General features: G+C 37.9%; 3 protein-coding genes across 4 annotated transcripts; 1 reads left to right on the top strand and 2 right to left on the bottom strand.

Annotated features, from left to right (window-relative positions):
• Window positions 1–294: 294 nt before the first annotated feature.
• LOC132109483 (serine protease 23-like) lies at window positions 295–4,557 on the top strand. 2 transcript variants are annotated; one of them, XM_059515585.1, is made up of 2 exons: window positions 295–653; window positions 2,456–4,557. In XM_059515585.1, the coding sequence occupies exon 2, from the start codon at window positions 2,468–2,470 to the stop codon at window positions 3,596–3,598; it is 1,131 nt and encodes a 376-aa protein (XP_059371568.1). In that variant the 5' UTR covers window positions 295–653; window positions 2,456–2,467; the 3' UTR covers window positions 3,599–4,557. The 2 variants fall into 2 exon arrangements, with proteins under 2 accessions (XP_059371568.1, XP_059371567.1); XM_059515584.1 differs by having other exon boundaries at window positions 296–648.
• A 1,362-nt stretch (window positions 4,558–5,919) lies between these two features.
• On the bottom strand, window positions 5,920–14,026 carry LOC132109482 (cofilin-2-like). The gene is made up of 4 exons (XM_059515583.1): window positions 13,869–14,026; window positions 8,736–9,034; window positions 8,408–8,484; window positions 5,920–6,911 (listed from the first exon to the last, which is right to left on the bottom strand). The coding sequence occupies exons 1-4, from the start codon at window positions 13,869–13,871 to the stop codon at window positions 6,793–6,795; spliced, it is 498 nt and encodes a 165-aa protein (XP_059371566.1). The 5' UTR covers window positions 13,872–14,026; the 3' UTR covers window positions 5,920–6,792.
• A 1,056-nt stretch (window positions 14,027–15,082) lies between these two features.
• Window positions 15,083–24,026, bottom strand: LOC132109481 (atlastin-3-like). The gene is made up of 14 exons (XM_059515582.1): window positions 23,875–24,026; window positions 22,463–22,690; window positions 22,150–22,284; window positions 20,830–20,934; window positions 20,678–20,728; window positions 20,292–20,348; window positions 19,824–19,916; window positions 19,597–19,735; window positions 18,349–18,476; window positions 18,205–18,261; window positions 18,044–18,115; window positions 16,784–16,975; window positions 16,452–16,691; window positions 15,083–16,351 (listed from the first exon to the last, which is right to left on the bottom strand). The coding sequence occupies exons 2-14, from the start codon at window positions 22,664–22,666 to the stop codon at window positions 16,283–16,285; spliced, it is 1,542 nt and encodes a 513-aa protein (XP_059371565.1). The 5' UTR covers window positions 22,667–22,690; window positions 23,875–24,026; the 3' UTR covers window positions 15,083–16,282.
• Window positions 24,027–24,339: the final 313 nt, after the last annotated feature.

Here is a 24,339-nt window from a genome sequence, read left to right as displayed (position 1 = left end):
AAAGAGACACCTAAACACATGTACATGTGCTTGCACTGGCTTTCAGTGGCATAGTACATGTAGTGTAATTTAACTGAAGTGAGGAGGAATGTGTATCCTCAAGACATGCTTGCCATGACTCTGGCCTATGTTTGATAGACAGTTTAATAACACCTGAAGGAATATTTTAATGTGTGCCAGGGCATGTCCAGAATAGCGTCTTTTAGCAGACAGGTTTGTCATTACATTTAAAGAATTACGACTGAGAGCAGAAGGAATTGCAGTACTGACAAAGTATCTGTTCACACATAGATATTGCTTTTGGACGCACCATCTTTGCCTTGATCCCTGCGGCGATGGAGGCACTAGGACCGCGCGGAGAGGCGCAGCATCGTGCCTCGGTTATTGGGCTTGCAGCACGACCTCAGTTTTGCACTACACCATTCAACGGAGGGCAAGTGTGGTGTCTGATGCGATGAAATAAGGGCCGTTGAAAAGAATCAGTATCTAAAGAAAGACTAGGCTTGTGTATGTTTTTGGCGGTCCTGTCACGCACTTCACAGTGGAGATGGGACTAAACCTGGAGGCTGGGATACCCAGTGAACCTCCAGGAGAAGAATATGTGATTTGGATTTAAACTCGCCTTGGACATTATTAAAACAGCTTGAAGTTAAGTATCATTCGTTAAACGAATTTCTTTTAAAGTGTATTATTTCTTCTTCACAGAGAGTGTGCGTAAAGCTGTTGCCTGTCTGCTGCTCTTTTTGTTTATATTATTAAACTCGTTTTAATTGCGATGCCTCCTAATAAAACTACAATTAATTGAAAGCATTTTTGCCATTATAAAATGCTCATTTTGTTTAGATTGGAATACCAAACTGCCTTTTGCGCAATTGTTTTAGAGTTGTTGGTTTGTACAGGCGCAATTGGAAAGTGAGGAAGGTAAACAGAGTTTGTTTTCTTTGAGTTTAACAGCGCAAGGCGTGGATAGGGTTGGTTGGACATTCATTCAAGAAGTGAAAGACAACAAAAAGATAAGATTGGGGGTTTCAGCACAAAGGGATGTTGTGGGAAACAGGTTGTGTCCAGGGAATTCCCCAGGTGTCACACATGGGTGTCCATGATGAATGGAGCAGATGATAAAATCCCTTTATACTGGGTCTACTCAAAGAATCTGTATTATGCTTATGTCTATAGACTATTATGTGCGTTGTGCATTAATCCCAGACTGTAACTTAAATTTGCTAATCATAAAATGAAAAATGGTTATAATACATGACAGCAGTTAGTAAACAAGCTTTATTTTTAGCCAGGCCAGTGGGTGTAAATGCTAAATGTGATATCTAAAACCACTGGTATTATTAAACAGATTAGAGCTGGCTAAATTTAAAATGAATTTCTTTTTAAAGGCGTAAGGATATGTCTGAGACAGTTTTAGAAAGTTAATCTTTAGTTAATCTTAGTTTCAATCTTTAGGCTACTTCAGACACTATAGGTCATTTCCTTTAAATGTTTGTCTTTTTATTGAGCACTGACCAAAACGCACTGCACTTATCTGTAGATTACTAATGATGTCACTAAAACTCTTAAAAACGAATGTTCCAAAAGTGAGTTTTCGCAGCGATGCCATAGAATAACTATTTTGGGTTCTTAAAACATCTTTTCCCCATAAGGCTTAAGTATTCTATACAACTTTTGCTCACATTTTTACCTCCGTGTAAATGTACTTTCGATGCTACTTATCGAATGTTAAAACCAGCCTGCAAACTTGTGTTGACAGATTTCATCTTAAGGCTGTGATTCTATCCATTCGGAGGATATCTGAATATGTTTGATGCTTTGAATAAATTTTAGAGCAGTGCTTTTATCCAAAATCACAAGTTGTAAAGTAGGTACTACATTTATTTAACTTACATCAGAACCATTGAAAAGTACATTCAATATGGTATGAATGTGGATAGTATGAATGAATTCACTGAAGTTCACGGAATTCACACTCCAGAGACCCTGTAGGAGTATTGTTTTTCTAATACTACTCTTAGCAAACTGTTTGTCACATACTATATAGTATGGAGGTATTGGGACACAGTGTATGATTTGTCATGTCATGTGTCTAGAAACAAGGCACATGTTTCTGTGTAAATTTGTTGTGTATAAACTTGTAAATGTGTAAAAACTTGCAGCGTGTTTTTCTAACCATTTGCAAAGACAAAAATGTATTATGCCTAGTGTTTGGAAATCATGTCATGAAGTGTATTCCAGTCTTTAGTGTTTAAAATGTTAATAATGTGAAGTTCTTTTATCCACTATATATAGAACCTTTTGTTAAAGGTTCTGCATGGAACCATAAAAGCCATAAAGAACCTATTTTTGAAGAATGAAGGCTCAGCATTAAATTTCTTTAGAATTATATCTGCAACATGGGGGATCTTGAGTTTTATTTCATGCTTGCATATATTTTTGTATTTGCATTTAGGTTGCATAAGCCATGATGCCTAACCGGAGATTGGGTCTGGCCCATCCTTGCTGTATTGGCCTGCTGTTCCTACTCCTCCTGCCCAGCTCGGTTTCAGTGAGAGAATCTGGCCATCAGTCCCATGCCCACCTCCCCTCACTGAAACCTCACGCCACCCTGCCTCTGTCCCGCTCCCGCTTCAGCGCCAAAGCTCAGCTGGACCTCACTACCCACTGCAACGAGAGCTGCTACCACAAAGGAGAAGACACAGATAAAGAACAACTAGCTTTTGAAACTCTTTATGCAGACGGCTCGCGAACTTTAACCACTGTAGACCTGGAAGAAAACGACAGTGAACTTCATGTCAGGCGGCCCAAAGTAACCACGCCCAGACGCAATCGGCTAAAGCGCCAGATCTACGGTTCAGATGGGCGCTTTAACATCCGCGGGGACCACTTCCTTCTGGACTACCCGTTCTCCACAGCCGTCCGCATCTCCACCGGCTGCACTGGAGTTCTGGTGTCCCAGCAGCATGTCCTGACCGCTGCCCACTGCGTGCATGATGGGAAGGATTACGTAAAGGGAGCGAGGAAACTCAGGGTGGGCTTTCTAATCCCTCCGTCTGTTAACGGTACAAAGCCGGGTCAGGCTCCCATGAAGAAACCCTTGGTGCGCTGGGTGAGAGTTAAACGCACACGGGTTCCTAAAGGCTGGATTCAAGGCCCTCAAGACGTCAGCATGGATTTTGACTACGCACTGCTTGAGTTGCGTTGGCCTCACCGGCGTCCCTTCATGCGGCTGGCTGTGGCACCCTCCTCAGACAGTTTGGCTGGTAAACGCATCCACTTCTCTGGATTTGACAGCGACCGCCCTGGGGAACTGGTGTACCGCTTTTGTCCTGTGGAGGACGAGTCCAACGATTTGATCTACCAGCACTGTGACGCCCGGCCTGGAGCGAGCGGTTCTGGCGTTTACGGCCGCGTGTGGGACGATACATTAGAACGCTGGGAGCGCAAGGTCATTGGGATCTTCTCGGGACACCAGTGGCTGGAAATCAACGGCGAGAATCGCGATTACAATGTGGCTGTTCGCTTCACTCCGCTGAAGGTTGCTCAGATCTGTTACTGGGTTCATGGAAATGAGGTGGACTGCAGTCAGGACTGAAAATATGACACAGGAATGGGAAAACATGAAATCATTGGACAAAATATGATATGCCTGGTGTTTGAAACTGCACTTTATAGTCCTTTTACAGGTGTAGCTACTGAATCTGAGAAGAAAAAAAGTTCTCCATGGTTGGAGGATAGCTACCCGCACAGGCTTCGATATCTCGCATGGGTTGAGCTGGAACTTTGTTTAACCACTACCTTTAGTTTTTGCTCACTTTACTGTCAATGTTACTCATAGATTTAGACTTTGATTCCTACAACCCAGTAGAATTATCTGTCAAGTCTTTGCCCATGTTCAATAGACACAGCCTTGCTTTGTTCACATTACACATTATAAATGCTTCAAGCTGTTATTTGCACTTTTAGAAAGTAGATTTGGGCTGGAGACAGGTTTTCTTCTCACATCACTTGGGTTTTGGTTAACACTAGATTAACATACAGTTTACTTGGTGACTAAAAGTAGATGCAAAACGGCTATGCTTCCTTCTTTTCCATCCCTGCATATCATTTTGGTCTGCTAAGCATACAATTTTTTTTATATTTTCTGATTTATTATTATCACGGTAACATCAGATCGATGACTGTGAGATGTTGTATGTGTGTTAAATTGAGAGTTAGTAAAACAGAATTTTAAAGTATACTTTTTAAAGCATTTGTTTGTTAACGCAATCATCTGGCGCTTTGAATATAGTTCACTCTTCTATAGTTTCATACTCCTTTCCAAGACAGATGAAGACCTCATATTGGTAACATTACAGTATGTTTAGAGAAAATATTTATATTCTTTTATGTTGGATTAATATAAAGACTGGACACAAACTACCAGAAAGGGTGTGGGGTAAATCTTGATTATAATTCTATTTTTAAAAAGCTTTTATTTTAATAAACTTAAGTATGTCTGTTGTTTTTGCTGTCATTTTCATTCCAATTAAAAGTTTAGCAGTCATTTTGTAATGAGGACTTTTTATTTTCTGCGGAAGCTGTTGGAAACACTAGATATGATTCTGTGTGGTTTGTTTCAAGTATTATTTGAGAGAGAGCGATTACAATTTTGGGGTCTGTATGTAAAATGCGACACTGGTACCCTCTGGTGGTAAGTGCAAATCAAAAAAAAAAAAAAGGGTTCCTGCCAGTCATTACAGGTACAGTAATACTTTTGGCTGGTATCATGTTTATTTATAATATACTAGTTCAGTGTTGCAGTAGCTACTGATTTATGGTTTGTAGCTTGTGGTTTGTTAATTCATAATCTCAAAATTACTGGAGTACACTGGGAAAAGGTCAGAGATTGTAGTTGAGCACAGGAAGGTGGATGGTTGATGTATTTCATCGGGGTTTGGAAATCTCTACTGCCCTCCACTGCTTCACGTGGGTACATCTTTATTATACTGGCATGATTACAGTATTTAGTAGAATTACAAGTAGCTCAGTTTTAATATAGGACACATTTTCCAGTAATTATTTTTAAAGGAAAACAGACAACTGTTCATTGAAATCCCTTGTTTTTTTATGAAATATTATATACTAGTTTATCAGAATGTTCTTCATTTCTTTTTTGGCTGCTTCTGATCAGAAATAGGTTAGTTTTCAGGTTGCATACTACTACTTTGACCCTTTACATACTAGCATAAAGCGAATACAGGTACAGTGGTACATTACATTCATCAGTGTATGGACTCTAACATTCACCTGCCCATTTAAGTTTTGTCTGTATTTGATTCTTTTGGGTGCCAACAAGAGTCAGATGTCGAGCCGAAACAAAATAGACCTGTAATAAACTGATATGTTCAGGAGTCAATGAAGTTTGTTTAAAAGGGACTTTGTAGCTGACGTTCAGCAGTTTGATGCAGTTATCTTGGAATCATAATTATATTTGAACTAAATGCACTTATTTGCAATCCAAGAAGTTTACTATATAGTATTAAAAGCTATTTTTATTATTAGCTTCAACTTGTAGTGTACTAAGGGCACAGGGCAGTTTTACAATACTGTATTTCCACAGTTGCATCCCAAAACAGCCACCCATCAAATCCATAGGGAGGATGGGAAAGCAATCGGAGTCTCTTTGTTTGGATCCATTTGAAACATATTTCAGTGCATAAACCATGCTGAAAACTGATAAAACAGCAATAATTTTTTTTGAATAATATAAATCACAAATGTACGCAAACATCTGTAAACCAATATAAAATATCAATGCTTATTCCAAAATTAACAGCCAAATTAGATTCAAATGGGTCAAAGCAAAAATAAAAAGTCCCCTTGCACAGAGGATTTACCAAACATGAACAATCAAACCAGTTGGAACACAGCAGAGTTGTTTAGTGCTTTTTTTATTTTTTTTATTAGAGATAAGGAGACGATACAAAACATCCACTGACCAATATCCATCAAAGCTCTGTACACAGGCTGCCCAAATATATCGCTCCCATCTAAACAATACGTGTCCATCAGTCCACTCAATCCAATTCATCAGACCGCTCACTCACTAGGACCCAGATTTTACAGGTGGAAGGAATGTGTACAATTTCTTGACACCAGTGCCATAGTTTTGAATTACATTTGGAAATATTTAATTCACAAGGAATTACGGAATCATTAAAACAACTTGAGCTCAAAATAAAACAAACTAGGGAAGGGGGAAGTAAATTGTGCTCCCAGAATGGACCGACAAAGTTGTGAGATTTTGGAGTAAATTTTGTACTACACCTAGTCTTAAACAACATACACACACACACTTATTATAAAAATAAAATGGTAAAAAAAAAAAGTAACTAGACATTTGGCGGCAGCACAAAACAAACAAAAAAAAAATCTTAATTAACAGTATGTTTTACAGCTGATTTGTAACGGCTGCAGTCTCACTTTCATTTCAACAATCTAATGGAACCCAGAAAGAACGAAAACCTGCCAGTACACATTTACAGTTATATTACTTTGTTTTAATAATCATCATCCTTGTTTTTTATCTTTTATTTTTTTTCCTTTTACGTTTTTGTTCTTGATCTTTGTATGTGTGAACTGGAATGACAGCCAGTATCTTTTGCCATGTTTTGAGTTTGGAAACTGTCACTTTTGCCCAACCCTCTCCACCCACATTAACCCACCCCATGGCCCACAAACAGTCGTCCTGGCCCATCTGCCCCACCCGTGTTGGAATGACCAGCTAACCCCTGAAATGTGTCCGCCTCAATCGTTCAGAGGCCTGCCCTCGAGAGTCACCACTGATGCTCCCCCAAGCTTCTCAGCAAGGGTCTTTCGGTCCTTGATATCCTCTAAACCGTTCACTTGCCACTCGTGCTTGACACCTATGAAACAAGACATGCCAAACAGTTACTCATTTCACAATTACATATTCAATTATACAAATAAAGATACATCCATATTTAAATTTTCAATTCGGCTCAATTTTAATAAGCTTACTTTAGAATCATTTAGCTGGTATTATAGTACCCATTTTAAGTTTCATTTAAAAAATTTTGGGGCATTTGTTGTTTTTAATAGTATTTATTTAAAAAGGTGTTTTTTTTTTCAGTTGTAGATTTTAAATACATTTTGGTTAACATTCAATTCAAGGAACAGGTTTTAGTTAAACCCTAAATTATATACAGTAAAGTAGTGGAGTTACAGCTGTGCTCAATTATTTATACCCTTGGTAAACATGATCAAAGAAAGGCCGTGAAAATTTATCTTTATCATCAATTCTTTAGATATTTAAAAAATGTACTAAAATCTAAACTTTCACTGGAGAATAAGAATTTAAAAATGGGAGAGAAATCTCGTTATGAAAAATATTTTTCTTTAATATACATCAATTAATCACTCTTTCATCCAATACTTTTTGCAACCACCTTATGCCAAGTACATAAGGTACTTTTTATCCCTGTGTGCACCAAACTCATCTTAAGGTTTTGCTGCTAAAACGCAAATTATTATTTTTGTTTCATCTGACCACTGAACCCAGTCCTGAGTTCCAGTCGTGTCTAGCAAATAAATATGCTGGAGTTTGTTTTTGGATGAGAGCATTTTCTTTTCTAGTTTTTTCTTGAAACCCTCCCAAACTTTTTTTTTATCCTATTTAACTTTCTGACCCTAAGACTCTTCTGCAGTTCTCCAGCTGTGAACCTTGGGCTGCATCTGAAAAACTGCGATTTTTGAAGGCAGCATAGATGCATCCTTCGCTGTCTTTGATATTCCACAATCCTGTGCATTTGATTCTGTGACAGTTAAGCTAAAAAATAAAGATGGCGTATGAAAGTTGCAGTCAGTTTGTGTGTAAATGTACTTTTTTGATCAACGTTTTCCACTTTTGATGTCACTTCTAGCGAAATATTCACTTAGTTATCACCAGAGCTCTCTATATTTTGCAGTATATCATTAAACTGTTACTCTGCCTCAGATGTTTGTCTGAAATCAGTTTCGAGAGGTGGCTTCATGCACAAACACTGCATGCAAGTCAATGCCTGATAGAGCAGCAAGGCAACAACTCAGCTGCTTAAGTTTTCATATGCAGCCTTGGAGTCACGGTGCTTTAGGACCATACAAACACACACCTCTTGCTGTATAAGAGAAAAATATTTTTCATAATGCTATTTTTCCCCACTTTCCTTTTTTTCCCCACTTAAAAAGGTTAGATCATTTTTTTTTAAATGAAGGATCAAGTGGATAAACAATGTAGATTTATTTTCCACAGCCACCCTTGATCATATTTATCAAGGGTATGCATAATATTTAGCAAAACTAAGTTAATTTTATATCAAATTTAAATTATACATGCAATATTATTCTTTTTTTTTGGCATTACCTGTGAACTTCTTCTTGATGGCATCCTTGGAGCTGGCATAGATCATCTTGCTTTTGAGTGGGGCATTTTCTGGTGCCCTGTGCAATACAACAGGAGATCAGATCATCCGTTTCATGCAAGCATTTGACAAGTCTATATCAGGGGCCCCAGTTTTGTTCCTATAGATGTTCAGCTCAACCCTGATCATACATGCCTGAACCAGCTAATGAAGACCTTCAGGAACACTTGTTCATTACCGACAGGTGTATTAGAACAGGGTTGGAACTAAAGTCAGCAGGAACAGGACTGGCAACTACATGAAGCACATGCAGATGCTCTTAAGACTTACCAGAAAATGAAAACCAGGTCCTCTTTCTTAGACTCTTTAGTATCATACATGGCATCATAGAGAACATAGCGGCAATCATTAGGAGGAAGAATACTGATGAGCTTATGGTAGGGATCTCCTTCATCTCCCTGCAGGATCTCATTGCCCTCCTCCATGATGATACGCTTCTTGTCATCGCTCAGGCAGAAGAGAACAGCCTTCTTCCTCTTGCTCTTCTCTTCCTCGTTGGCAGAAGCCTTGCGGACCTTCATGTCATTGAAGATCGTCACCACACTATCATCCACTGTAACTCCGGAGGCCTGCGAGCACACAAACACACAAAGGATAAGGTGAGGGAAGTGAGTGAGCAAAGATGTGTGGATATGTGGGTGAAAAGTGAGAACGAACGGGATTAAAAAAAAAAAAAAAAAACCCTGCTTTGTCTGTTCTAGTTAAACTTGTTGCCTTTTTGACAAAACTGGATGGTTCTATCTGAACCTTGTCCAGCTGATTCTAAATTACTAGGCTGGCAGGTTTCGTCATGCAAGACAGCATGTCATGTAAGTGACAAAAAAAAAAAGACTTAGGACCATACACACTTCAAGGGCAGTGGACAGAGTCATACTTAAATAAAAACGTAAATATCCCTCTGTGGGAGAATAAAACAATGCAGGGACTTGGTTTCTATTCGCAGAATAAATAAGTAAATAAGGTCAAAAAAGGCTGATTTGAACAAGGCACCTTTCTTTCCTGGTCCCATGACAGCTCAGATATGCTTGAGCACAATTGAACAGAGGGAAGGTTGGCAACTTCCTCATAAGAGCCGATACGATTTGTGCTGATAGTCTGATTTAATGCAGGAGCATCAAATATATATATATAAACATGATAGGTAAAAATTGATAGCCTGAATGCACTGTAAGTCGCTTTGGATAAAAGTGTCTGCTAAATGCATAAAATGTAATTTAATTTTAATTACACACACTGCAAAGCATAAATTTAAAACTTAAATTCAGCAATAACTCTGTACTTAGACATGTTTGGGTTCTTTGGAGATATGTTCCAACAAGTCTGCTTGATCAGTTACCAAAGAATGTCAGATTTTTTCCAGGAAAATAAGATTCTTAAAGTGATAAAATGCTGGCAGCAGTGGAACCACTTGGGAGAGAACTGCCAGGAGACTTGTTTCTTAGCACAAAAGAGGACAATGGTATAAGAGGAATACCAAATTGTTTTAATTATTATAAGTGTTGAAATACAGCAGAAGTAACACCACTATTCAAAAACAATGGACTTATGACAAGGCCCCTGAAATAATCAGGCCTTCACTTTTAAGTTTATTTAGTGGGGAGTTTTTTTTTTTTTTTGCTAGAAAAAGAGCAGGAGAAATACCATGCAAGTGTCTCAGAGCCGACAAAAGCTGTGAAAAGAGTGACTGTTTATCTCCCAGAGTAAGATGCAGCCTGTAAAAGTGACATGCATGAATGTCATCACCACTGGAACTACCAAAGAACAATAAACTAATTTAACCATGGCCCATATTTATAAAATCTAGACTTCTGGTAATCCATACTCTAGTCTCAAGAGACCAAGTCAATCATTTTGGATCCAAAAGCATCCAAAATGTTCTGTTGCTGGAGGAGTGCTTGGTACCCAAAGTGACGTTCAGTGGTAGTAAATCCCTTCTATAGGGATGAATGAGTGCTGAAGGTTTGAGAGAGTTGTACTTTATCAATGCTGCCATGAATTCACACACTATTGTGTGATGTAATACAAAAACTTGAAGCAGAAGATGCTACCCTCTTCTCATTCCCTGCCATTTTTCAACATTACAATGATGGTATCCATTCTACCAATGTGAAAATCTTTCAGTGGACATGCATTTCACCCAATCTTAACATTGTTGACCAGCTGTGGGGGATTCTGTAGAGACGAGCTGAGCAAAACTCCCCATTAAAGACCAGAGCATTTAAGGAGGTCATCCTTGAGGAGTTGAACAGGACAGATGTGAAAATTTGTCATGAACTTGCATTCTGTGCCAAGAAAGATCAGAGCAGTATACTTTAAAGTTCTGGATAACTAGAAGATTATACATTTAGGGAGTACTCATTTCTGCAATCCTTCATTTAAACTAAATTAGCTAATTTAATTATTTTACAGAAAATATTGTATATATTTCTTTATTTTTATTAAGTATTTTTAATACATTTCAATTTTGCCATCTTTCCATGAATTATATTAGTGATCATTAAGAAAATACATCTTTTGTGTTCATTCAGAGGGGGTGTACTCATTTCTGCTGTGCACTGTATAAAAAAAATAAATAAAAAAAAAACCGTCATACAAAGCTGGCGTACAGCATTAGATCACAAAACAACGATTCTTCTGTAAAAAAAAATCAAAATGGCCTCGGTCACACCAATCCCTTAAACCTACACAGGTCTTCTGACTTCCATTAGAAACATGGCTCAATGACTCGCACTGCATTGCTATAACCAGACATTAAACATTTCAGTTCCTAAGATTTTACAGTGAGGAATGAGAAAACCATTTAAAAAAAGGCTAGAAACCTAAACCTCTAGCACTTATCCAGCTTCGGAGAAGCATATGAGGACATGTAAAAAGGTGGACACAAGGAGCCTTGCGGGGTAGATCCTTAAATGACCCACTCACAGGAAACGTACGTCTAATGAACCGGTTTGCTTGGGGTATGAATAAAAGGAACATGTTAAGACGCCTCATTAAGTAACATCCTCAAAAAAGGCCAAAAGGAGAATTAGGATTCCCACACCTTTTCAACAATGAACTATCACTTTTCGGGTAATACATACATGTTTCTTTAAAATACAAATTTAATTAGTACAGCTGCTTGTTTTGGATGAGTAAATGCAAATTCTAGATCTTCAAGTAAACAAGCAATTTCCTCCGTATCCGTCATCTACTTTCAAAATATTAAAGTGCAAAATAAAGTCTTATTTATTATCTTATAAATTTAAAGGGATAGTTCACCAAAAATGAAAATGTGATGTTTATCTGCTTACCACCAGAGCATCCAAGATATAGGTGACTTTCTTCAGCAGAATACAAATGGAGATTTTTAACTCAAACCATGGCAGTCTGAAGGTGTGAGGGAGTTGTACTTTATCAATGCTGCCATGAATTCACACACCACTGTGAGATGTAATACAAAAACTTGAAGCACAAGATGCTACCCTCTTCTGATTCCCGGAGTTGTTGGCCATTTTTTTAACATTACAATGATGGTATTCATTCTTCCAACATGAACATCTTTCAGTGGATGGTAAAGTACAAATGGAGATTTTTAACAAACCATGGCAGTCTGTCAGTCATAATGCAAGTGGATTGGAAACATGGCTTTGAGACTCAAAAAAACAAACAAAACCAAATTAAACCCTGCGGCTCATGATGATACACTGATGTGTAAAGACTCAAAACAATCGGTTTGTGCAAGAGGTAAAAAAAAAAAAAAAAAAAACTTCTCTAGCACAGACCAATCGTCTTGTGTTTTTACACATCAATGTATCATCATGAGCAGCATGGTTTAATCTGTGTATGTTTTGTGACTATCAAAACCGTGATTCCTATCCACTTACATTATATAACTGACAGACTGCAATGGTTTGAGTTAAATCTCAGTTTGTGTTCTACTGAAGAAACAGTCATGTCATCTACATCTTGGATGACCTGGGGGTAAGCAGATAACCATCAAATTTTCACTTTTGGGTAAACTATCCCTTTAAGTATAAGGTCTCTGGTAAGTCATCCACTTCATGGAGAAGTGAAACCCACAGAGAGAATTGAGCCAGACCTGTGACACAGGAAATGTGACGTCTTGGGTCCTCAAATGAAAAGAGCTTATAAGCTAAAGAAAAACAACTATTGTATAAGGCGTTTGGTCACATTCCTCTCACAAAACAGATTTTGACGTCGCTTGTGGCCTATGACGTCGCATACTGTCCACGCGACCGAGACTGGTCGCACCGGAACCGGCATTTCCTTCATCCTACACGCGGCCTGAAAAGCATTTCACAAGTATTTCTTATCTCTACAGAAAAGTCGAAGAAAGCACCAGCGAAAGCTCAAATACTAAATAGGAAGCAAAACAACTTCTAAATATTCTAAATATATACTGCACGTCATAAGCTAGTGAAACGTCATGTGCTTTTAAAAAAGACAAAACGTCGCGTTCATCAAAGTTACGTCCAACCAGGAAGAGTGCAGTAGTGCACACGCTCCCTGATGCAAATGCACAAGTAACGGATTTCAAACTCGTTTCCTTCCTTTCAGTCCAAGTATTTTTAGGTTTGTTTCGTCTGAAATCCAATTGCAATCGACTAAACACGTTCCCTTCCCAATCGAGCTTACTTTTTTGTCAAAAAAAAATTAAATAAACCAACACCATCTGTGCTTGGAGAAGGGTGGGGTCGCGATTGCAGCGTTCGTGCAAGTGCTCAAAACCTCCCCAAAATTACCGCGTTCTAAAGACGAAAAGCGCGAGGACTCGGTCTTAAAAAGTAATAACCTACGTTTTTACACACGCCCACAAACCCTTTGGTGCGGCAAATGGGAGCGATGGTGTTTTTTGACGGATGGCCGTGATCAGACAAAAGGACAGAGTCATGAAATGGCATCATCTGGCCAACGAAAAACGCGGTTAAACACACACGCACGCGGACAACGGTTTCTTTACAGCCTTTCCGCATTTCCCCGAACGATGCGATCGTATGTGGAGCGATAGGCCCTGTACGTAGCGTGTGATGAAAAGCAGCGAGGCCTTTTCTGGGCCTTCGACTCATGGAAATAAAGGAAGCTGAGCGGGGAAATGGCGCCAGTTGTTTTGGGTCCCGTTTTTGGCAATCTCATCGCATCCGAGCAGCGGAAGTCCCCATCAAACCATCGAGAACCTCGAGGATAATCGTGTTTGTTGATAAAGACGGTTAAACGACACTGCCAAAACAACCAAGGAAACCGGTTTGCAGCTATTAGACGGCGTAGGGGTTAATTAACGGATTTGATTTACATTTTATTTATTCACATTAAAAACCAACAAAGCCCACAAACTAGCAATTAAACTCTTCAAACACGCTGAAACTAGCCGTACATTGGATTAGCATTGTATAAATGCAGACATACCATGGTTGTGTATCTTTGCTAGTCGGCGTCTGGATGCGAATTGAATGAGCTGTGATGCAGTCCTTCGCTCTCGCGCACTTGATACAACACTCGGGCGCGCCCTTTTGCGCGTAGCCGTACAGCGATGGGAACGCGCGTCCATGTCACGCGCTTGTTGGGTGTTATGGGAGCTGGAGTTCTGAGCATAGGAAAATGTGACCGTGGCTACCGTAAATATATCAAAACTTAATTTTTGATTAATATTGTGCATAGCTAAGGACTTCATTCGAACAATTTTAAAGACGATTTTTGTATTCTCCCAACTTATGTATTTATTTTTGCACCCTCAGATTCCAGATTTTCAAATACTTGTATCCAAATATTGTCATATCCTAACAAACCATATATCAATGGAAAGCTTATTTATTAATCTTTCAGATGATGTAAAATATCAGTTTTGAAAAATGTACCCTTATTATTATTCATTAGATGTATTATTAATATATATATATATATATATATATATATATATATATATATATATATATATATATATTAAAGACGAAATTTTTATTACATATATTTAAATACAACAACCAACATTTTAAATACGGAACATTTGGACCTTTAGAGTTTTCTGCCCCATACATGGTAAAGTGATATGAAAGGTGCTGTTATACTACTAAATTCTGCACCGAAACACACACCACACTGATCGCAATACTCGTTGGTGGCTCGCTGCCGTTTGAGCCGTACCCTTTTTGTTTGGTCTCTGCCCCCTTTTAAGGCTCGTTTAAATCGCTTCCAAATATGGAAGCAAATGGTGACAGTCGTGAGCGCGCTTCAGCCAAAGACGCGCACATCAGGCGGCTCGCGACTCCGATCGCCATATAAGGAAACAAGAACATTTCATTTCTATAGGAAACATTCACAACACACGCTAGTGGAAGCGGTATACAGCTGCAAAGAAGGAAGAATGCGTCCCGCTTACCAAAAAGCACAGAACATGCTTTATTATCTACAGTTCGCAGTGAAAGAATAATGTGTGAATCAAAGGTTCCATTTACTCGCTTTTGTTTCATTTGTAGACTGATGCAAATGAACGGATGTTCAAACGTGGCCAGGATGCTCACTGAAACATTCTCTCAGTTTAAATCAATGCTGACACCTAGTGTACAAAGTTGAACCTTCTTCACATTTCTGCCTTCAACTGTATACAAAGACGACCCATCAGCGTATGGCATGCGTATAGCTTTATTTTTGGGATATTTATAAAGTGCATGAAACAATGAAAATGATATACAGAGACAGAGAACGATCCCAGGTAGGTCAGTTTAGGCAGGTCCACTGGGTTGAAAAAGCAAAGGTAACACATTCAAAGCCTCCAACTAAGGATCTGATGGAATGCAACAAAGAAGAGTGCCACAAATACACTTCACAGACATTCCTTGGGGGACAAATGCATATTTTCTTTGTCTTTAAAAACCTGGAAAAATGATTTCAGGTACTCTGGATTCTCCAGGTATACCATTTCACCACCACATCATTCAAGGAATGTTATGGGACAAAAATTAAAATGGAAAGTCATAAGACTCAACAGTGCTCAAATCATGCCAATAACAGAATCAAAACAGGGGTACACTAATTATTAGCAAATATGAACCTGATTACAGAATAGTTCACAATGAGCGAGCTTTCCCAGAGACACTGATGAACAGTTAATATTAGCTTTTCTATCAATACTTTAAGTTCATGTTGATGACAGTATCAGGATGGTTTTGAACACCCAACAACATGCCAGCAGTTAAGAGGAAGTTAACAGAACCAATCCAGCACTCATGAACATTGGGATGGAATAATATAAGTTTGTTACCCTGATTATGAAACCCAACACAAGTGAAACAGCTTACTGACAGAAGCACCCATTTAAATCATAGATGTGTACAAGATGGAATGCATAGAAGGCCACAATTTGGTACAAAGATCACATAATATAGTTACGCTTTTAATACTAAACATCTTATCAAGCTCATGCCTTAATGAAGTAATGGCAGTTCATGTGCAAAGATATTCCTGGCTAAAGAGAACAAACAGGTTACATGTCTACTGAGTGCAATACAAGTGCAATCTAAACATTATACAACCCTGACCTGCTATAGAGGATGTCTTTGGCTGAACAACTGTAAACATATCAATGCAGTTCTGTGGAGAGTTTAGCCCTTGCGCTAAATCTTATACCGGTCCCTGAAAAAACAGCTGCTGGTTTGTGATATTTGGTCTTGTGTTCATATTTAAAAATCTTCTTTAAAACAATCTGACAAAATGAGTCAGCCTGCATTAGAAGTAGAAATTGAAGTGCTATGTTTCGAGATATGCATTATTTTTTAACATTACTGGTGGCGCATGTGCAGTTTACTTCTCGTATGAATGAGAAGCTATCTCGTCTTTTTCTGTTGTGCAGCCACCTGACCCTGGCTTCTTGTCTTGTTTAACACATCTGTGGCCTGAAAAAAAATTGAATTTAGACAACATAAGTACATTTTTGAAACTATTTAAAAATGTATATATATTCACATGTATAATTATTAAAGGAATATTATGTACCTGCTCTAGTATTACTCCAGCAGCCTGGTCTATGACTGTGCCTACTTCTCTGTACTGGCCAGAATACCGGATAAAGGCCCAGGTCAGCATAGCGATCATGGCCAGGCCAACTACACAGTCACATGCAAAGGAAATAGTTTCCAGGCCAATGAAGAATAAAATTCCTGACAGAACATACAGGAGGCAGACCAGGACAAACAGCACTGCAGGTGTCCGGAAAGCACTAAAAACATTCTTGGACTGCAAAGACAAGTGTTCATAAAATGAATAAAAAGTTTTGAAATATTTTTCACACGTTCATTTCTTCAATGCTTTTTCTTTTCACTTGTTACCTCGTTGTGTTTGCTGAAGGACTCCCACAGCTCTTTCAGCTCTCCTTCCAGCTGTTCCTGGTAACGGTGACAGAAATTCCGCCCACCCATCTTCTTTGTGCTGGAGAAGAGATGAAGGGCCTCTTTCAGAAAGAAACGGTGCTTCTCCTCCAGTGAGTCAGGAGCCACGTAAGGCAGATCTCCACCACACACCTAACAGTGAGGGGGGATGTGTGAAAAATAAATAAAAGGACTTTAAATGGATATTGGGTTTGTTAATCAATGCAAATTAAAACAATTTGCATTAGTTGGCCGATATGCCCCATAGTCATATCATTCTATCATCAGCCTGTGAGATTGCAGATACACCATACTATCGCTCTAATATTAAAAAAAATATTTACTTCTTTTCATAGCCAGAGAATGAATCAACTTCAGGGTAAGGCTAAAGCAGCCTAATGTTAGTGTAATCTATTAACTAAATATATAAAATATATATTTTTATTAAGACATAGTATTTAACATAATTTAAAAGAAACATTGCAAGTTACTAATTATAATCCATACATTTCCCCAGTTATTCAAATAGCAGCTACAGAAAAAAACTGGAGAACATTTACATGATCAAACAACATCACTATCGCAAGTTTTTGCACTTTAAAAGAAGTGAAGCCATCTACACTGTATGATGAACACATATCTTACAATTATATCGCACATACATCTGCACTTTGTTTATGATGAGAGAAATCAGTTAGCAAGTGCGTGCACTGAACAACAAAACTCCAGTGCGATGACTCATCTGAACACCTCTGATTGGCCATTGCGTTCATAAGCTCCACAAAATCGTGTGTGATTGGTTATAACTAGGCTTGCAAAAAGGTGGGAAATTTCCAGTAAATTTTGGAAATATTCCATTAAGTTTGGAAAATTACCAGGATTTTTTGGAATATTCCAGGGATTTTTGGAAAGTTTCCTGAAATTTACCGGAAATTTGCTACCCCTTTGCAACCCTAGTTATAACATTAAAATGTGGAAAAGGAAATACTATAGAACAAAGCCCTAATATTAATTAGACAGTATTACTAGCCTGATAATAATAATAATCATCGTCTTGATATCATCAAGGTGATATCAGACTATAGTCGATACACGCTACTATTGTCTATAAGCACAACCCTAGTATTAGTATTGGTTTCATTCAGCAATAATATGTATTAACGTTTTAAAAGGAACTGTATTTACTGTACATACAGTATAATGAGTGTGTAACAGCCTAACCTTCTCCATATTCTTGTAGTACTGGTCTTTTGCTGACGCCACAGCCGCAAGGTTATTGGCCTCTGCTGTAGCCTGAATGAGTCAAAACATTCATTCAACAACATGACATCTTGTGACAAGTCATATATGAATACCAAATATCAGTAAAACGGCATTGTTACCTCGAGCATGGATTTAGGGTGTGGAAGGTCCTCTCCCTGATATATCTTGATGTATGCCTGACAGTGGAAAAAAAACCCAACTCATTTAAAATGCTGTTTAACAAAACAAAGATCAAGATGATCATAAGCCAAGTGTGAGTTCACCTTGAAGTACTCCAGCAGGCCCCTGCAGGTCACCTTATTCCCATTGATCTCCTTCACAGCCAGCTCGTCGGTCTTCAGCAGGTTGGGAATGAGTTCACGCAACTGCTCCTTGTACTCTGGAGCCACATCTGAGAGTGATAGTTAGAGAGAGAGAGAGAGAGTTAGGACACAAATAACATAAGAATCTTAGTATAAAATGACAGATGTAAAAAAGAAAATTAAGCTCACAATGAGGGATGCAGATAACAGTAAGTGGAGTGTTGACATATGATTTGCTCTATTATTTGGGGTCAGCAAGATTCTTTTTTTTTCTTTTAAATATTTTTTATTTAGCAAGGATGCATTAAATTGATCAACAGTGACAGTGCAAGTTATTAAAACATTACAAAGACATTAGATTTGAATAAATGATGTTCTTTTGAACTTTATATTCATCAAATAATCTTGAAAAAAGGTACAATGATTTTCCATAAAAATATTAAGCAGCCGTTTTCAACTGTGATAAAAATGTTTCTTGAGATCCAAATGTGTGAATTATAATGATTTCAGGTGGAAATCACATGATTAAATTACATTTCAAAATGCATGAAATAGAAAACATTAATTTTAAACTGTGATAATATTACTACTGCTTTTACTGTATTTTGAGCAAGTAAACAGCCTTAGTGAGCATACAGTGAGAAATTTTAGTAACACTTTACAATAGGGTTCCATTTGTTAACATTATTTAACTACATTAGTTACATGAATTAGCATTGAAACACGTAAAGCATTTATTAATCTCAGTTCATATTATTTGCAACATTTACCAATACATTATTAAAATCCAAAGTTTTATCTGTTAATATTAGTTAAAGGACCCAAGCTAAAATGAACTAAGAATGAAAAGTTGTACTTTTATTAATGTTAAAGATTAATAATCATATTGTAATAAATGCATTGCTCATTGTTAGATAATATTAGTTAATGCATTCATTTATGTGCAAACCAAGATTTCGTCCAATACATTAGAAACGTCTTACCAACCCCAAACATTCAGCAGTGTATGTAATTTTTGTACCAGCAGAATTAGGGATGGGCACTTTGAACAAAGTGCTATGAAATCAGAAAATTGGTCTAAAAATGTTTGATTTTTTTTTTTTTTTATACAGTTTTTAAAATGGATCATTGCTGGCACTATTAAATGCTCTGGTAGTTGTGCCCATCCCTAGGTTATAGGTGTAGTAAAACATGAATTAAGTCTAATACCACACAGCTGTCCCGTAAAAGCAGGGCTTGTTGCCACCTTCAGGCCAGGGTGTGGTAAGAGAAAACAGGATATGGAGGTGAAACAGGAGTGAATGTGCTCTCTCACTGTCTGAAGCTCCTTATGCTGAGTCGGCTTCACCTGAACATAACATAACAGAGATATCACTACAGACACAGGCACACACGACTGAACATACCAAACATGAGTATCATTCTCAGTCACATACTTGCAGACGTTTGTCCAAGAAATCACTTCCTCCCTTAAACCCGTATTTGTACTCATACGGGAAACTCCAGTCTCTGATGAGGAACATAAGTGACTGCAGGGGAGAAAGATTTGAGCCAGCATTAAAGACATAGGAACGCATACGTTTTTTTTTTATTATTTTTTTTATGGTACTACCCCAGTATTAATATTCTGGTTACAGATATAAATACAGTGGGATATAAAAATGATCATCCAATATAAGATTTCAAATACCATGATACTACCATCCGATTCCATCACTATAACTTGGTTTCATCACATTTCTTTTTAAGTCCTGAGATTATTGTGCTTATGAAGTTAAATGAATGTTTAGTAAAAACCACACATTTGTAATACAAATTTGAGCACAGATGACACGCGTCACTACAGGTATAGACATTTAAACAGAGGTGATTACAATGTCAGTATCAACAAGGTGTGTTCATACCTGAAAAGGCTTTAGAAAGATTTCATCCATTGCCAGTCGGCCATACTCTGTAAACAGCTACAAAAACCCAAAAATGACAGATGGCATTAAAAGAATAAAACCACAGTTTAAAACAAGAAAAAAAAGAACATATAACTGTGGTATACTGTACGGTCTGTACGGAACTGTTAAAAACAGATGCATCAATAATTTATTGGCAATGCATTAAAAAGACAACCTATCTCATGGGGTTTTAGCATGCTGAGGGCTTGTTCCACATAATACACAGTAAGAGCAGAAATGAATTACAATGATCAATTCTCCAGATCAAAATCGCAGGACAGTCTCAAGATAAATCAGTTCAGATTGAGACTGCTGTATTCTTGGCTAGTTGGGATTTGACTAACCTGAAGTTGCTGTAGATCATCTTCCTGAATATTCTGTGACAGGTTATAAATCTACATGAAAAAAAAAAATAAAAAAAATAAGGACTTGTGATACAATTCCAGTCTTCTTTTAAATCATTTGTTGCTAAACAGTAGAGATGCTTTGTGGAAACCTGGACAGAGCTGGTCATGGTGCTGAGGGCAAAGATAGTAGCGCAGTCTTTCACTGTGGACTGGGAATCAAATGCTCCTTGTGTGTCCATTAAGACCACAGCAACCTACAGAGAAAAACAAAATGCTCTTTTTAATACAATGGTTCTTCAATCTCAAGAGAAAGTGACCGGAAGAGATTCAAGATTGTGAAAAAGTAATTTGCATAGTAACCATTAACTTACTATGAATCTGGATGTTTGCAAGTGCAGAGTGCTTACTGGACATAAACCACCAGATAAGATATCAGATAGTAAAGCTGATAATGCAACTGCCGTAATACATTTCTGGGGAACTAAAACTGGCTAATACTAATAATTTAGTTCTTCCTTCAAACTCAGTTCTTTATTCCTACCATATCTCAAACATGCTCCACTAGTGACAGGAACTGTGAGGAATTTCACCTAAATATAACATAACACTAGAACAGATCTTTACTCAGTAATTGCTCCAGCTGATTTTGACCGATTAATTCAAAATAACCTGGTCATAATCATTAATTCAGACTAAACTGGCCACAATGCAAATTATTTGTTTTGTGACACCTTCACCTAGAGTGAATTAGAAGTAGATATTAAATATATAGATACAAAGAGAAACAATGGGTCTCATTCACTAACAATTGAGTGGATTATTGCATAAGTACAGGAAAATCTTTTTACAAAAAAGTTATGCCTAATTCACAATACACGCTTACACACATATTTGTTCTTAACCTTGTTTTAATGTTAGTGAAGTTAAAGTTTTCTACATAAGATGAAATATAAATTCAATTTTAACTACGCATATATTCGAATTCTAATCATGTTAAGATGAAATATAATTTTCATCATAACACAATTATAAGGCCACCCAGAATGTGTGTTTTTTGCATGCCTGTGGTTTCAGTTTATGCTACAATTTTTCGTCAAGTAAGAATACATTTTATGGTACTTTTACATGACAACTATATACTGCAAACAGAAAAGTTCTTCCAACAACACTTTCGAAATGATCCCCTTTCACATGTTTGTGAAAACTTTCACATGCAGATTTCACAATCTTACCTGTGCATAATAATGTTACCCATTATTCCAATGCATTATTTCTCTCTCAATACTAACTGCAAGTTCACAACTCTGACTGACTGCATTAGTGGAAGAACGCAGATGTTCAAAAACCATTAAAACCATCATGAGAATCATTAGTTTTTGTTATTTAAAAAAATGGAAGTAAAACCTTTAACCAGTTCTGAATAAGACCACATGAACACGGTTAGCTGTCTGCTGTTAGGTGCTTGTTACCTCACTTCCATCCTTCTTCCGCACAATGAAAACTTCACTCCATAGCTGGATGCCAGTGGTCTCTGGTTCTGATCCTCCTCTCCAGGAGAAACCGGTAAGAGGCTCATTCTCCTGCCCAAGCCAGTCCTCACCAGGCTGAGGTGAACAAGAGGTGAATTTACAGTGGGAATAAATATGCCTGGCTTCCTGCTCAAAAGCAGTACACCACCAGGAAGCCATTTATATTAGAAAATGTAATCTTAAAAATGGGTAAATTATTATTCAATGATGTGCTGCGTTACATGATCTGAATATTGAATGTTTTTCTTCTGACCTTCCTATACATGTATCGGAGCATGAAATCCAAAAGGAAACTTTTCCCCTTTCGGAAGGCACCGGCGACAGACACGACCACCACATCCTTATCTCGAACCTCAGGCTTCAAGAGAATTTTACCGAGCGCTTCTGTGTCCAGGTCAAAGGAGTGTTCCTCCTTGTTGACTGTCACGATCTGAACTGGCCCAGGATTGCCCCTCATCCTCTGTCCTATATCACACGCTTACTATGGGGGACAATAAAAATGTTTCAGCTCATTGGCTGCAATAAAATAAGGTCACATTCATATTCAAGTGCATGCCACAATTAGTTTTGACCTTTACAGCTAGCTGTTGGAAATATCAGACAGTGTGTTAAATCACATATCTGGGAGACATGATTGAGACAGTACTGGCGCTGTTGGCTGGCAGGACAGGGTTTATTGGGAAATTGCGATGTGGCAAGCCAGTTAAAAGGTTCAAGCATGCTATTCTCCGCTGACAGACTTCAGCTTGAATGTGATTCATTGTTTCAGTCATTCAGACTGCTTTCACTCGTGGGCAAATGAGTGCAATCAACACCGCTGTGGAAAAGTCAAACCCATTGACTTCTACATATAGTGGAAGAGTTTGCACACCGATATTTGTATAAATGAAACACACCCTGAGGAATAAAATAGACAAGATGAATATAAAAAAAGAAGGTGAGGTCTGGTAGTTACAGACAAACCTGCTGAGAAATGTCAGGAATCCCTCACGGTTTCTAAAAAAGAGCATGTAATAATTACAGATTCTTGTAGTACTGCATGCTTTTGCATGTAGTAATAAGAAACGTGGCAACTGCCACTAAGAAACTTATGTAAAATATAATAAATGCACATATGAACTTGCCCATGTCAACCATTAAACGCATTCAGAGTGGCTTCAGATTTTGTTTGGGGGCCTGTTTCATAAAACAAGTTTACCAGATAAGCCTCATGTAGTCTGACTTATTTTGAACCAAATCAACGGACAAAAAGTCAGACTAACAGAAATAAGCCTGGCTTATTTGGTAAACTTGTTTTATGAAACAGGCCCCGGGTCTAATTAAATCATAGTAAATATTCATGAGTAAATCTGAAACATTAGTGCATGCGCCTCCTCTCGTTGACTGGCTCAGTTCCAGATCCTTTATGAAATATTTTCCATATAAGAATCAGAAGTTGTTTGTTTGGCGACATCTTACAAGATGCATGTATAGGATAACAATTTGAAACCAAACTTGCTGACATAAAACTCGCTGGTTACCATCGCCTCGCCCCAGCATTGAGGAGTTTTAATCAAACCGACAACATATTTGAGAAATGGACGAAACTAAAGTAAGCCATTTTAAGTGTGTCTTGAGCTAGTTTACATGTTATCGTCTTTGAAAGCAACCAATCATTTCCAGTACCTTATGCTTCGTTTATCACTGCAGACCTTCCACTGGCTCCGTTTCAGATTACGAACGTTGCAGTTTTAATGAACACAACTTTGTTCGTCAAGGAACGTCCCACCGCGCGTGTTGCTGGGAAATGTAGTTTTGTTGGAAACGAATTCGAATGCACTCCAACCGTCAGAAGGCCACAAAAACTACAACATCCAAGAGAACCCAGAGCAGCCTAGCATGACAAGTGGCGTTTGTTGCTACGGTCCAATCAGAGGACGTACATATTATTGAGCCTAGTGATTTATAAGCGTGAAACAATATTTTGATGTTTAGTTTTAATATGAATTAAATATCACCTCTCTGATTGTGCGCACATTTACACCTGTTTTTGTTACTCAGTAAGCTAATGCTGTTAAAAACATTAACGTTAGCTCATGCCAACATGAAAATGGTACAAGCAATACTTCCCCCTTTCTTCAAAAAAGTTTT

This window comes from Carassius carassius, chromosome 29 (assembly GCF_963082965.1).
Source record: "Carassius carassius chromosome 29, fCarCar2.1, whole genome shotgun sequence".
NCBI lineage: Eukaryota > Metazoa > Chordata > Actinopteri > Cypriniformes > Cyprinidae > Carassius > Carassius carassius.
This window is presented reverse-complemented; position numbering and strand designations above follow the sequence as displayed.

Excerpts from the sequence above, each read along its gene's own strand:
- LOC132109483 (XM_059515585.1), top strand. The coding sequence starts at position 2,468 with ATGATGCCTAACCGGAGATTGGGTCTGGCCCATCCTTGCTGTATTGGC.
- LOC132109482 (XM_059515583.1), bottom strand. Across the intron at positions 8,485-8,735 it reads GACCTGGTTTTCATTTTCTG|GGCACCAGAAAATGCCCCAC; the intron begins GTAAGTCTTAAG and ends TGTATTGCACAG. Across the intron at positions 6,912-8,407 it reads CATCAAGAAGAAGTTCACAG|GTGTCAAGCACGAGTGGCAA; the intron begins GTAATGCCAAAA and ends CTTGTTTCATAG.
- LOC132109481 (XM_059515582.1), bottom strand. The coding sequence starts at position 22,666 with ATGAGGGGCAATCCTGGGCCAGTTCAGATCGTGACAGTCAACAAGGAG. Across the intron at positions 22,285-22,462 it reads TCCGATACATGTATAGGAAG|CCTGGTGAGGACTGGCTTGG; the intron begins GTCAGAAGAAAA and ends TGTTCACCTCAG. Across the intron at positions 16,976-18,043 it reads ACTACAAGAATATGGAGAAG|GTGTGTGGTGGAGATCTGCC; the intron begins GTTAGGCTGTTA and ends CCTCACTGTTAG.